The sequence below is a fragment of the Taudactylus pleione genome, unplaced genomic scaffold, assembly GCF_031769625.1.
Source record: "Taudactylus pleione unplaced genomic scaffold, aTauple2 ptg000038l, whole genome shotgun sequence".
NCBI lineage: Eukaryota > Metazoa > Chordata > Amphibia > Anura > Myobatrachidae > Taudactylus > Taudactylus pleione.
In genome coordinates, this window is record NW_028284440.1 from 10,185,067 (window position 1) to 10,201,068 (window position 16,002).

The 16,002-nt window shown below is 40.5% G+C and overlaps 1 protein-coding gene across 5 annotated transcripts in view; it reads right to left on the reverse strand.

Moving 5' to 3' along the window:
- Positions 1 to 16,002, reverse strand: part of OSBPL8 (oxysterol binding protein like 8) — a 210,935-nt gene that overhangs the window by 56,848 nt on the left and 138,085 nt on the right. For 2 of the 5 annotated variants that reach the window (XM_088452558.1, XM_088452556.1), the window contains exons 1-2: positions 10,962 to 11,170; positions 7,264 to 7,444 (exon numbers count right to left, since the gene is read on the reverse strand). The exons of 2 other annotated variants lie outside the window; for them this stretch is intronic. In XM_088452558.1, coding sequence (XP_088308684.1) covers positions 7,264 to 7,402 — 139 coding nt within the window. In that variant the 5' untranslated portion in view covers positions 7,403 to 7,444; positions 10,962 to 11,170. Of the gene's footprint in view, positions 1 to 7,263; positions 7,445 to 10,961; positions 11,171 to 16,002 lie in introns of those variants that run through there. One more of the 5 variants, XM_088452557.1, reaches the window with a different exon arrangement.

The following is a 16,002-nucleotide window of genomic DNA, read 5'->3' on the forward strand; positions in this document are numbered from 1 at the left end:
CAAAGCAAAATAAAAAATCATAAAATACTATGGGCGGTATCCTATTAGCCACAGCAATTTGCCGCGACTCATTACCGCTGACGGGGCTATCGAATTGGCCCCAATGCCGGCACTTAAAGGGGGTTTTGTTTTGCCTGCCACGGATCTAAGTATTTTTGGGTTGGCAACACTAATTTTCAGCACGAAAAAAAAGGGGCTGTACTAGGATAGCCGGTAATGACCGTGCCGCAAATTACCGCAGGTAATAGGATACACCCCCCCCCCCAGTGGAAAACCCTGCCATGTCACATCACAATTAAAAATAATAGTTTAACAATACACAGTTCCTCAAGTTTCCAACAAGTAGAAAAAAAACAAAAAACCTTTTATATATAAAAAAGAATATACAAATATCATGCAATAAAATGTACAAGTATACTGTACACTTTCATTTCAAAAGAGGTTTAATACCAGAGCTCTTAGTGCAGTGCCAAAAGTATGTAAAAATCAACCTCACACCCGTGTGTTTGTTGAACATCTCATTCTAAAACCATGGGCAATAGCATGCAGTTGGTCCCCTATTTGCTGATAGGACAGACTTCACTACCCTGGGATGGCTTTCCACTAGATATTGGAGCATTTACTTCCGTTCAGCCACAAGCTCATAACAAGGGTGGGTACTGATGTTGGGTGATGAGGCCCGATGCGCAATTAGTGTTACAATTCATCCTACAATGCTTGTGGGGGGATGATGCTCAGTGCAGACTCCTTAAGTTCTCTCCAAACATATATACGGACTTCACTTCGTGCACATGAGCACTGTCACACTGAAATAGGAAAAGGCTCTCCGAAACTGCTGCCATAAAGAATGCTATTTATTTAATACTTCTCTTATTCATTGGAATAAAGGAGACCATGCTAAACCATGATAATTAGTCCCATACATGTATTCCTCCTCCTCCAAACTTAAGTTGGCAGCACATATTCAGGCAGGAACCATTCTCCTGGATCCACCAAACCCAGATTTGTCCACTAGACTGCTTGATGATTAAGTATGGGTGTGTCAGTCCAGACACACCCCTCTGATGAAATCCTTCTAAGGAAGAAACATGTTAAGGAACGACATTAGTTGAACTTCTGAGGACCAGTAGCAGCAGCGTATGCACCTCTTCAAACCCGGCTATCACTGTGCCTCTTTCACGAGACTCCGCAGGCATTAACGGCGGGTGCTTCTAATCAAGAAAGGCAGGATCCCATATTAACAACGGGGGAGCAGCACGGCACTTTGGAGAGGCCTAAATTTCACATCCGCAGCGGTGAGTGCCCATATGACATAACTCGCAAGCACCCACTGTCAGGGAGGTTATCGGAGAGCCTGTTTTTAAAAAAAGAACTTTCTCCTCCAATACAATATATTGGAGTGGAGATAATGTCTGTTTAGCCGGACGCGGCTGTAGGTATACAATTTTAGCTCCACAGCTTAACCATAGTCTCCCCCGTTACAGTCAGGATTTTGAAAAGTACAGTAGATCACAAATGCTATATCCACTACACACTTATATATACATTCATTTTCATTTTCCTAAACAGAACTGGAAGATCTATTTTTTGCTTCCTATAAACGTGGATACATGTTGATATGAATCACAAGTTGGAACATCATTGCAGCTGCAACTAGAGACATTGTTTCTTTTAGGTGATATTTTATTACCACCACCCAGCCCGATTGACAACGCTGGGTTCATAGTTTCCAAGGATTATTTATTTTATAATGTTCTATGTTCATTGCATTTATAAACTGTATAATCATGGTTCATTTATTTTTTATCTTTCATTATTTATTTATTGACCTAATAAATTGCTAATGACATATGTGCATTTTTACTGATTTATTTACTAATATTTTAGTGTTGCTTAACTGGTTTAATTTCACAATTAATATTAAGGGATTATCAGATACCCCTTTAATGCTGTTCTTTTTTTGGTTATTTATTTGTGGTTTCTGCTGGCAATATTTAAGCACAGCAGCTAGGTGTATCTGCCCCTTTTTTATATATTTACAATTTTATTATTTACTATTTATATTTTGTGTTCCATAGTGCCACAGGTTACTGTTTTTTTGGGGGGTTTTTTGTCAGTCCAGAGAATGTTTTCCCCAGAGAATGTTTTCCCACTGCTCCAGATTAAAATTGTAGTGTTATTTACCCTACTCCAGCTGTTATTTGGCATTGTGTATGGTAGTCTGCCATGAAAACCTAATCCATGAAGCCATCAGCAAAAAGTTCTTGTGCCAACGTTGCCATCAGCTTTGGACTCAATAGTAAGAGTGTGTTGCAACAAAGTATTGATAGTTTTTTTTTCTTACACACTACCACATTCAGTGGTCCCATTGTATGAACTTGTTGGCATATCAGTTTGTGATCAAGCTGACATTGTTCTACATGTTTCCATTTTACAATAACAGTACTTACAGTTGAAACAAACAGATGCGGGGCATTCACATACTTTTAGCCATGTAGTACATGACAAAAAAAAAAAATTAGTGTTCCCTCCAGCTGCTGTGGGACTACATATGCCAGCATGCACTGCCACAGTTTTAGCATGCCCTAATAGCAAAGCTGTGGCAGTGCATGCTGGGATGTGTAGTTCCACTGCAGTTGGAGGGGCCCGAGTTTGACACCACTGGTTTAAGAGATTCTTAGTTATATAGAGGACTGTTACCATTATCATCTTCTTTCATTTATATGGTGCCACAGTATCTGCAGAGATGTACAGGTATAAAACCATTATACATCAATTCATGGAATAATAGAACAATGAAACCAACAGCAGGATGAGGGAAGTAAATCAGCTCTCAATGGACCTGTATCCAACAAGTGGGTGGGACAGACAAGATCCGAGAATGGGACACCAGGGCACTGGCAACTGATAGACTCACTGTCGCTCACAATAGTCACCAATTGCCTCGGTCTCTTTTTCACATCTCATACATACTGGATAGAAAAGAAAAAGGTTTGACCTGAGGTGAAATTAACTCTGTCCAGTGCCATGATTCTTTTGGCAAGTCGTTCAGCAGTATCTACCTTGTTTTAGACACAGATGGCTACATCTGAGGTATAGCGGTTTTGCTCAGTGTGTATATAGCCTTGATCAAAATAAATGTAGGAAAAAAAATCCTTCTGCTTAAATTTATGTCTAAAACAGCAAAACATCCTGTTCACCAACCCACAAATATTAAAGCCCTTTAACACAGTGTTTGTCACTATATGCCGAAGTCTGTAATGATGTTTTATGTCCCTCTAGTTTCCAGATTTTCTACAATAGGCACCAGTTTAATATCCAAGGTACCTACATATCTCAGAATATTTCTAGAAACACTGACTTGGTAAACCCCAGACAAATACAATAGACATACAAACACCTACACAGTACAATGTACTCAATATGCTCCTAATGGATACAAAGCAATTTCACATGTCACAAATTGGTACACTCACATATCACAGCACTCTCACTTTGAACTACAACAAGATGGTGAATAAAACCATGCAATCTTATTTCTAGCAAGCATGTCAACTGGAGCGAGCAAGAAATGAAAGAAACCTACAATCAATTGTCCACTCTGCCTTTCCCTAGAACATTTTTATCCCAGTATCTCAGGAATGCTGATACTCTGGGAGCACACATTGTTGTGGGGTGGAGACAATGCCCATCTGTGCCGGGCTAAACATTCTGGAGAAAAAAAAAAAGAACATTTTTTTTTTCACTCCCTGACATTTACAAAGGCCATCCAGACAAGGCTGTTTATTGAGACACCTTCTGCTGTGCTCAGCACTTCTTACTAACTGGCATGCAAATACTAGTAGATGCATTGGACTGTTTACAACTCAATCTATGGCAGAATTAAAATGATTTATTTTGCAAAGTACTTAATATGTAAAATACCAACTAGTATTGGTAAGCTTAGACTGTTTATTCTACAATAATAACGCTTAGTTCACAAACTCTGGTCCAATGGTTCTGGCACTGTCACACCACGCTCCATTCATTACTTAACACAACAACATACAGCAGCCAGTTACCCACCAACATACAGAATTTAGAAATGTACATCCTCAAGTTTGTCCATTCCTTATAAGTCGTCCAGCACAACACTATTGTGACCATGTCACTTTGTTTACACTAGTGCTGTGCAGTTTGCCTAGATTGGGCAGGTCATTTATTACAATTCAATACGTCCAAGTCATACTGAAAGGTTCACAGTGCTACTGTATAAAATGAGTCACAACAGCTGAGGATTGCAAGTGTCAGACACGGCACTAACTAGCCAGCAGCAATGAACATATACTGGGCGAGGATACTGCAAGTTGCCCTACCAACACCCACCACATTACAACTTCACAAAGGGATACACTTAGCCCATGTAGATTCAATGCATTAGTACAGTGGTTCCCAAACGGTGTGCCGCAGCACCCTGGGGTGCCTTGGGACACTTGCAGGGGTACCTCAGGTTGGTGGTCCAGCACCAAATCAAAGTGTTTATCATCAATGTAATGTAAATATGTGGATAAACAGAAGTGCAAACCTGTCCCCTACAACATAACTGAACCTAAGGATGACAGGTAAGCACAATTTACTAAAAAAAAATTTTTTATCTTCTCAATAACAAACGTTTGGCTCAGGGGTGCCGTGAAAACAATTCTGATGCACTAGGGCGCCGTGATTCAAAAAAGTTTGGGAACCACTGCTTTAGTGTATATATAAAACATTTGCAGATGTTACAAAAATGATACAGCAACATTGTTGGGTCAATAAGATACAATTGTGTCTTTAGTGAGGTTGAATTTCTGAAGGATGGCTATTGAGACAGCCTTGATCCTGATTACAATAAGAAAGTACTTAGCAGAAGGAATTAGCAACAATGTGCTGACATAAGACTTGCATCAGATTTCTTTATCAGAAGGATATAACATGAACATACAACAAGCCTTAAATAGCCTGGTTACACACATTTACTTTATACCTATAAATGTAATACGGCCTTGTACACAAATTTATACAAAAGAAAATCAAACAGAAATAATGAACACACAAACCCCCCGTTTTCTAAAGCTGGGTACACACTGAGACGGCGGGCTTTCGTTCAGACATCGGAACGAATGCCCTTGAACAGGGATTGCCTGTCCACACGTGAGCGAGTTAATGAACCATGGAACGATCACTGTTCCATCCTTCCTTAACCTACCATAGGTCGCTAGCAATGTCGTCAGGTTTGATGTATACACATCAAAACTAGCGACCTCAGGATAGCAAAATCATCGGTACACACTCAGCGATTTAGGCGATTTGTCAAATTGGCTAGACATCGCTCCAGTGTGTACCCAGCTTAAGGCTGTGGAGGAGCACAGAGGTGAGAAGGTGCAAGGAATGTAGCCTAGAATAGCACACAAACACACAGCTTTTATTCAAATTGTTCTTAAAAAATATTAACTAAATTCAACAAAGAACTTAACAAGTATTCATAAGGGAGAGAGTGGTCTTTCTTTTCCGCTGCTAGCTTCTTCGTTGATCATTACTTCGGTTAAAGAATATTTTTACATTTAAGTCACAGAGTCACAACTCCAAACCTGTTGATAGTTACAGTTTAACACATTCCCTGGACATTGCACACAAAGGACAAACAGGAGGTGGTGAAATCTAATTTTATGCTCAGTATTCCTTAAAATGTGTACAAAAAAAAAAAAACCCCAAAAAAACTTTTATTCCATCTACATTTGATCACCTAACTGAAAAAGTTTGCCTTTTATCTAAAGGCTACATATCTGCCTGGAGAGGGCTCTTTAGATTCTTCCCCAGCTGCCTGGAGAGAGTGCACACACTGCCCAATGGCCGCACATGCAGAGTGCGAAAAGCAAGCGATGGTGGTCTTTTAATGTGGCAAAGTCAACATCGGCACAGACTGCTATCGGATGCACTCAATGGTAAATTGATCTCTCTTGCAGTCCCCGCCTGGCTACGGAGGCTGACACTGTGGGCATGCACCGTCTTTATGGCCGGAATACAGGCGTGGTAGGTAGTAGTAGTAAAACAATCACTTACAGAATTATGGCATTAGCTACACAAGCTCCAAAAACTGAGTTTTTCGTGCCTGGTTACATACTGTCCCCATAAAGACGGCTCATGCGAGGGCTGGCTATTACAAAACAGGTAATATCTCAAATATTGCCTGCTTTTTATCTTGTTACAGTCTAACAATACATATTTATATCCCTTAAACAGCTGTTACATAATGTTTTAAGGGCAGAATTAGCTTGATAAAAAATCCTTTTTCGCGTTGCATAGTTTTTTTTCTTTTAAAAAACTTTTGTCAATTCTGCTAGCTGGTCACACCCTGGCAAAAAAGAAAGGAAATCTCCACATTAAAATGTTACTCTAGCCCAGGGGTGGGAAACCTTTTTTCTGCAGAGGGCCATTTTGATATATATAACATTATTCGCAGGCCCGATGCAGGCCATACCCCCTCCGTGAGACATCACACGGGGCGGGGCCACAATCGCTGGTGATTACAGCAATGCCTGGAGCATCCAGTGTGTACCCGCAATGTGTCTCTGAATGTCGTCATTCACCGACATATCGCATTGTGCACAGTCGATGGACAGATATGTCCGCAGACATATCTGTCCATCGGCAGGTGTGTACGGGCGGTCTGTAGACCTCCCGTACACACACAGCGGTAGCCGTGGGGATGGGGGGCGGGACAGGTCCCAGCCCGCCAGGACACGCCCCCTGGCCACCGGAACACGCAGACAGACACAGATGATGGCAGTTCAGTGTGTATAAACGGCCATCATCTGCAGATATATCTGTCAGGTGTGTTCCCACCTTTTGGCTGCAGATTGGTAGAATTAAATCACTATAACCATGTGGGTTCCACAGATTTTGGGACTCTAAATTCCAAACACAAAAAATACTTTCAGAAGACAGCTATCAAGATGTATACCGAAGCTGCTGTTACAAAAAACAAAATAAAACACATTTTATTTAGCAGTATATTATTGCTTAAAGCAGTAATAGGTGACCATGTCAATTCCTCCATCCGGCATATCCGATATATAAAAAAAAAAGTAATTGACAAATATCGTAGTTACATTTCTTCTATGTAAAGGGGACATTTTAGTTGTTTTACTTTTAAAGTCTGCTTGACATGACAGGTGATTTCTAGCGTTTAGGCACAGTAGGTAAAATAATCATATGCATACAGAAATAAAGAAAAAGCACACAAACCTGGCAGTGTAGGGGAGAGCTCGTTGTATCCTCCAAATGATGCATTTCTGACAAGTTTTCGTCCATCTGGCCTTGGGAGGAAGGCACCGGGTGACACCCCAGCACATGACCTGCGCCTCAGAAGGCCCTCTTCTTTCATGGTTGAACTGTGTGGTCAGGGCTACGAGTTTCAATCTGAAGGCTGCTTAGAACAAGAATGGTGCAGCTATTGCCTTAAACTGGTCACACTATGTCTTACCGCACACAAACACACCACATATTAGCTGGGTAGCTAAAAGCACACTTATCCTTAATCTATTAGGAGGAACAGACAGGTTTACAAGTCTATTGAGTAGTTAGTTGTAGGGTTCCCATAATTCTGAAATGAAAACAGAGACACCCATGTTTTCAAAGGCCATAAAATGTGTCCCTTTTAATCAGGTGAAATTGAAATAATCAGTACAGCTAATGTAGGTGCACAGGAGTCTGAAGGACTAAAAAAAACACAAAGGCGGCAATAAAGCTCATTCTAATTTAATAGAAGTAGGGATGATGGTCACTAATTAAATGGTCTTCAATGAGACTATAAAGAGTTGAATATTTTGCAGTGAGGGACAAACCACTTTCCCTAAGGGCTGCATATTTATAATTACTGTGCAGTATGGGATGTAGGACTCTCTGGTAAAGAACTGTATTTATTATTTAGAGTTACTGCGAATTATGGATGACTGCATTTGTCTCCAAATGTATTAACATGCACAATGAACAGAGCTGAACTCACTACTACGCAATGACTAATATAACATTCTTTGGTGTTTGCAACTGGCACATAACCTGGCATGTCTTTGCTGATTATTGTGCTGTTCCATGTACCTGCACAATAACCGCACTGAATGATTTAGCATGTATTTATTGTAACTTGTTCAACGGTAATGAATCAAGTAAGAATGAATAGCTTGGCAGGGGCTCTGCTATGCCACGTCAGGAAACACACACGCAGTTCCGTCATTGATGGCATTTGAATATGCTTTTAATCTGCAAACAATTTTTCCTACAAAAGAAAAGGAGTGCTGTGAGAAGCAAGGGGAGTGATGGAAAGTAAATGCATCCACTTGCTTTCTAATTCTACAAGTGCAGTACGCAGCTAAGATGGTCATCTAAAACGTTCAATCTTCAGCCTGTTGATGTGTGCAGGGTTAACAAACCAGCTAAAGTTCACAATTTGGCTTTCCCTTTTCTACAAGTCAGGAATTGGTGGCAACACTTAAAACAGAGAACATAAAAAGGGGGTGCACATAAAAAGGGGGTACACTACGGTTTTCTTTAAGGACTTTGATGTTATGTAGACTGTCTAAATAAAGCACAACTTCCTGATGTAGAGATCTAAAATCCAATCCCTAACAAAGTTAGCCTGCCTAATACCCCCTTTTATATGAAAAGATTCTACTGAGTTTTTGGACAATTTCAGACCCTACAGAAATGTGAGGTACATATCGTCTAGTTTTTTCACCTTCTGAAAGCCACATGTTCCATCACAAGCACAATCTTGATCAATAGTAAGTCAGACCATAAAAAGAGAAGCATGTCCTCCAGGAGAGAAAGTGTATTGATTTTTTTTTTTTTTGGAGCATATGCTTTAAAGGGAACAGGATTCTATTACGGGCATTAGCTGGATTGCTGACAATCTCTGAGTTGCAGTGCTAAGCAAGCACTAGGCTTCGCAAATGCCCAACTAGATCAACAAAAGCTAATACTGGTTTTTGACAGTGGCCCTTAAAGAATAGGAAGAACACTACTGACTGATGTGTTATATCAGTCATGGCTATAACATAGATGTTTATATTGCATCACACAAGCAAAGTGATATATGGTGGCAATATAAAACACCCGAGAGTATAGTTTTTCCATCACAGATATCTAGGCTGGGCATTCCCTTCTACCATCATCTTACTCATTTGACTAACAATCCTTGCTAGCAGAAGGGATTTGCATGATTTGACTACCCTACCTGTTTGATTTGTACATGTGATAAAAGATAAAAAAAAGAATACAGGTAAACCATAATTACTAGTCTCTCTCAGCTCAATAAAGTTTAATAAATAATAATGGTCTTCCTTCCAGTAATATTAAAGTAGCTTGACAAAGAGCTTGAAAATCTAGTAAACTTTGGCCACCATTTGAACAATTATTGATGGTGGTCTTGCGGATTTCTATGAAAGCAGCATATTTTGTACTTGGCTCTTGTTATATAATGAAGTAACACATTTACTAGTATTCCTAAATCTTTGTGAAGAAGATATCCTATGGTACTATCCCTCAGTAGCCCGATCATTTTCCCTTGTGAGTAGCCAACGAGCCCCTATGGTTAAATTACTGCTCTGGAACCTCTAGGCCATCACTGCTTCATTGTTCAAGAATTCCTACAAAGGAACATTTTATAAAATATTCTATATTCTTCCTATGCAATATATCAATTCATTTAAAACACACTTTACTAGAATTTAAGTGTCATGGGGTATTAAGGGGCCTTTTTTTAATTTTTTTTTTTTAAAGTTAAAATAGGTTTTCAAAAAAAAAAGGTAAATTGAGTAGAGTGTGGTATGAAAAGTCGACAATCAGAATGTTGACACCAGAATGTCAGCAGTCATAATATCGATATGGGCCTTAGGTTGACATTTCACATGTCACCATAGGTTTTTTTTGTGCATATTTTAGCCTAACCATAAAATTACTACAAAAATGTACTGTTGACAAGTCAAATGTCGACATTTTTACAAAGTCAACATTTTTATAGTCTACCATGTATCCATGTCAAAATTCAGTGACTGGATCCCTGAGTCAGACTAAAGAGTTGTATGTATGTATGTATGTAGAAAGAAGGGAGAGCGCATCAGATAGCTGACAGCTAAATGGTGTAAGGGATGTGTCAAACGCCTAGGCAGCATCTGATGAATACAGAAAGGTCCGCACTGTGGGGGAGAGACTGAGAAACAACAAGCAGACAGCTGGGCACATTATGTGGCTACTTTGCTAGCACAAATTTCACAACACAGCATATAATTAATACCAAAGGAAATCTTGTTTCATAACATAGTACAATGGTGATTTAAATTATTGTAGTCTGTTGTGAAATTGAGGTTGTTTAAACAAACTATAGGATCCCTATGTATATTTGCTATGAGTTACAGACCTCGCTGAGCACAGATAGGATAACTGATGAAAATGAGAAGTTTGAAACTACATGGTTATATTTAAACCCAAAGTTTGTGGTGGGATGAACCGAAGCTGGCATTTTTTCTTGAATGCAAATGCTACCACGTAGTCATATGGCAGCAAATGCCTCATGAGTGCCAATGAAGGCGTAACAATGAAAAAGGAGGCTTTAAAAACTACTTTAAAAATTGTCAATGAAACTTTACCAACTACACAGATAGAGGTGAGGACATATTTATCAGAATACCATTTTCAGAGGCTTCAACCCAGACTATAGCTGAGTAGTGTGGAAGTTCACCTTCAGTAGCTGATTACAATAGTAAGACCAGGGAAAGAAGACCATTAAGTTATATAAACACACACACACACACACACACATCTGCCTTACACAAGCATAGAATCCACACAGCTCCCCTGTAAGCTAATCAGCACACTGCAGCTGTGACTCGCACGCAGCACACACGCACTGTGGCAAGAATCAACAAGCTGCTCTGCCATATACTTGCCTTCAGTTGTCAGTGGTTTGTGCAAGGACCAGAGAAATCGAGAAGGAAAAGGGTGTTCATGCTTGTAGGGTTAATGCTCACATTCCTATGAAGAATGTCTCCTCATCTACTAATCCCAGAGGCAGGGCATGCTTCCACGGAGACACGGTACATGTAAGAGCTGAAAGCTGTGTGTGATTATGGTGAGCGACTACTCTCCTCCAGGCACCTAGCTCCCTCCTCAGCTCCTCCCACCCGAGATGCGTGGACTTCTCTCCGATCACATTTCCTTCCACTCACAGGCAGCAGCAGCACACGATGGCAGGACGTGAGCTTAGCAGGCCAAATAGCTCAGGTGCATTACTTGTCAGACAGGGATCTCCCACATTCATAATCTATTATTTATTAGTCAGCTCTGCTAATCAGGGGACAGTCTACAAGTGAGCTGCAAAGTTACAGATCAGTGTCTTCTCTGTACCATGTTGTGTTGATCTTTGCTATAGGAAAAGAGAGAACTCTCACGTGTAATGCTGAAACAGCCAACAGGTGTCATTTTCCAGGATGCAGCACTACATAGATATATAGAGCAGATACCATGTGTTTTGAACCATATATCATTATGGGGCATATTTCAAGCTGGTTTTTCATACAATTAACAATGAACCTATAGTTTCAGCATAAAGATACACCCCATGTTGAACCTTGTTTACTGAATCTTTCTGCGCCTATGTATTACGGGTGTGGATCAAAAGGTCTACAATAAAAAGGTAGACAATGATTAGGTAGACACCACAAGTTAGACAGGCAATAGGTCGACAGGGCCGCAAGGTCCACAGGGTCAATAGGTCAACACACTAAAGGTCGACATGAAATAAGGTCAACAGGTACAAATGGTCGACAGGGTCAAAAAGTTGACACAAATGGTCGACACAAAAAATTGTAACTTTTTTTGTCTAGCCCTAATCTTCACCTTAACCCTCCCCTTGGTGCCTAACCCTAACCATCCCTTCTAGTGCCTAACCCTCCCTCCTGGTGCCTAACCCTAACCGTCGGATTAAGTGCTTAACCCTAACCCTCCGGTGAGTGCCTAACCCTGACGTAAAAAATGTGTTGACCATTTTTGTGTCGAGTTTTTGACCGTGTCGACCATTTGCACCTGTCGACATTCCTACATATCAATTTTTGTGTCGACCTATTGCCTGTCTAACTTGTGGTGTCTACCTAAACATTGCGTACCTTTTTATTGTAGATCTACAGACCGGATACCATATTTACACATTTCCCAACTGACCTCAGTGTTCTCTCCAGGCTGTTTTCTGCGGGCGCATCGCCAGGTAGAAACAGCCTGCCTCCTAGCACTTTTCCCCGCTGACCCCCGCTGTGGAACGCTGGCCTCTGAAGTGACCAGAGGCTAAAGAAGCCTCCAATCGCTACACAGGCCAGCGTTTCCAGTGATGCACTGCGCGGGTGACGTCATCCGTGACGTGAGGAGCCTGCCCCGCGCGCCTGCTGGATCTAGTTAGATCCAGTCAGCGCAAAAAAAATTCTGGGGAGAACACTGGACCTAATTTGAAGGCTCTGTCCCAGACAGGACTCTGTCTTACAGGACAGACGTTTCGGAAATAGGTCCCATTCACTGCTGCTCTGCATTGGTGTGGGCTGCATTGCATGAGTGTTTTGTTAGGGGAAGAGTGAAGCCCAGTGCTCCAGAAGCTTTGGATGTGCTGCAGTCAGAATGCTGCATCACTCCATTATGTTTGATCATAGAAAAAGCACAGATACTACACACTCTTACATACCATTTAAGGGGCATTATCTGTGAATAAAACAGAGAAATACGGCCTGGCAAAAAAAAAAAAAAAACTCATCCATGATATTTCAAAAGATGGTAAAAGATCTGATTTCTCTTGAAAATCAATACAACTTGGTTTACTCAAACATTTACTTTCTATTTTTCCATATATTTATATATAAAATATAGGGCTGCCCAACACAGAACTCTTTACAGAAAAGACAGAAATAACCACACAAAACTATTAGGACAAAAAAAAATGATTTTGTTCTCAGAATGCAGTTCCCATGGATACCATAACGACAAGAGAGGACAGGCCTCATGGAAACTGTAAACTTAAAGAAAAAAAATGATCTTAATATTACTTAAATATAAGAAAATAATATTCTCTACCGAAAAGCATTACACATCCTACATTGACAGGTTTACAACACATTATAACAAAACAGCTGCAAACATTAATTACTACATTTAGGGCCAGATTCAATTTGCCACAGTACATACTGTGGGGGCTTGTAGCAGTTCCAGGGGCTAATCAATTGCAAGCAGTGGTAAGTTCACAGGCTGCACTCACCAAGGATTTATGTTCACTCCCTCCTGAGGGTCGAACAGAATCCGTGGTAAGTAGGGCCCTTACCACAGCGAGCACGTTAACCCATAGCGCCGGACACTTAACAGAATATATAGGTTAATGTGCAAAGAAATGGGCTTGTAATTGAATAGCCCCGGCCGTTAAAGTCCAAAGCTATAAGCCCACGGTAAGTACAACGGTTAATTGAATCCGGCCTTTAGGCAGTGATGGACAGTCCCCAACCTATCCCTAGAAAGGAAGAGAGAATCCATGTGGTAGACTGCACGTCCTTTGTGCTGAGGAAAAGAACATCTCATGCTGCCCCATCTTTTAATGAAAGTCAAGGCCATGGGTTCTGCTTAGTCGGGTATAAAAACACAGTGACAGCTGTTACCTAAGGGTGTCCATACGTGATTTAATGTGTTTGAATTAATTCTAAGGGGGGAATTCAATTAACTTGCAACCGGCAACGGCATCAGAACTTGCAAAGGACTCGCACTCACTCGCAGGTTCGATCAAAATGCACTTAATTGAATTCCCCCTAAGGGCCGTATTCAATTAGCGGCAAAAACTGACATTTTTTGCAAAAAAAAACAGGCAAAAAAGCAATAGGCGAAAAGAAACTGGTGATAAGTGCGCAACTTTCGATTTTTTGGGGGTCATTTATCATTAGGGGGAGTGTCCAAAGGGTTCTGAAAGAAATCCCCACATCTTTAGGCAAAAAATAGGGATTTTGATATTTGTTTTCGCCTGGTCTGGAGAAAAAAATTCTCCAGTTTTTTTCGCCAATTGTGTTTTCGCCTGTTTTTTGTGTGAAAATATCTCCTTTTTTGGCAAAAAACGGCGGTTTGCCTACGGCAAAAAAAACCGGCTGTTTTTGCCGCTAATTGAATACGGCCCAAAGTCTGAAGGTGAGTTGCCTGCTTGCAGAGTTCTAGCAAGTGTAATAATTCACTCATATTTTGTAACATACAGTCAGGTGCATAAATATTGGGACATTGACAGAATTTTCATATTTTGGCCTCTATTCACCACCACAATGGCTTTTAAATGAAACAAACAAGATGTGCTTTAACTGCAGACTTTCAGATTTCATTTAAGGGTAATTACATCCTAATCAGGTGAACGTGTAGGAATTCCAACGGTTTCTATATGTGACTCCCACTTTTTAAGGGGCCAAAAGTAATGGGACTATCAACTCAAAAGCTATTTCATGGACAGGTGTGGGCTATTTCCTCGTTATTTCATTATCAATTAAGCAGGTAAAAGGTCTGGAGTTGATTCTAGGTGTGACATTTGCATTTGGAATTAGTTGCTGTCAATATGAGATCCAAAGAGCTGTCACTATCAGTGAAGCAAGCCATCATTAGGCTGATAAATCAAAACAAACCCATCAGAGAGATAGCAAAAACATTAGGTGTGGCCAAATCAACTGTTTTGGTGTTGCTGAGCTCTCCGATGCGGAGAGAACGTTCCAAAGACCACGGAAAACAACTGTGGTGGATGACAGAAGAATTATTTCCCTGGTGAAGAAAAACCCCTTCACAACAGTTGGCCAAATCAAGAACACTCTCCAGGAGGTAGGTGTATATGTGTCAAAGTCAACAATCAACAGAAGACTTCACAAGAGTGAATATAGAGGGTTCACCATAAGATGTAAACCATTGGTGAGCCACAAAAACAGAAAGACCAGATTCGAGTTTGCCAAAAAACATCTAAAAAAGCCATTACAGTTCTGGAACAACATCCTATGGACAGATGAGACAAAGATCAACTTGTACCAGAGTGATGGGAAGAGAAGAGTATGGTGAAGGAAAGGAACTGCTCATGATCCAAAACATACCACCTCATCAGTGAAGCATGGTGGTGGTAGTGTCATGGCGTGGGCATGTATGGCTGCCAATGGAACTGGCTCCCTTGTATTTATTGATTATGTGACTGCTGACAAAAGCAGCAGAATGAATTCTGAAGTGTTTCGGGCAATATTATATGCTCATATTCAGTCAAATGCTTCAGAACTCATTGGACGGCGCTTCACAGTGCAGATGGACAATGACCCGAAGCATACTGCAAAAGCAACCAAAGAGTTTTTTTAAGGCTAAAAAGTGGAATGTTATGCAATGGCCAATTCAATCTGAATCCGATTGAGCATGCATTTCACTTGATGAAGACAAAACTGAAGGGAAAATGCCCCAAGAACAAGCAGGAACTGAAGACATTTGCAGTAGAGGCCTGGCAGAGCATCACCAGGGATAAAACCCAGCGACAGGTGATGTCTATGCGTTCCAGACTTCAGCCTGTAATTGCCTGCAAAGGATTTGCAACAAAGTATTAAAAAGTGAAAGTTAGATTTAGGATTGTTTAGTTTGTCCCATTACTTTTGGCCGCTTAAAAAGTGGGAGGCACATATAGAAACCATTGTAATTCCTACACCGTTCAAATGATTTGGATGTAATTACCCTCAAATTAAATCTGAAAGTCTGCAGTTAAAGCACATCTTGTCTGTTTCATTTCAAAGCCATTGTGGTGGTGAATAGAGGCCAAAATATGAAAATTCTGTCAATGTCCCAATATTTATGCACCTGACTGTATGCCTAAATACAACAAACAATATGAAGTGTCCAAGTTTATGAACATGCTCCATTGTGTGGAAATACAATGAGAATTACTAAACTCTCTACTATTAGACACAAACTTAT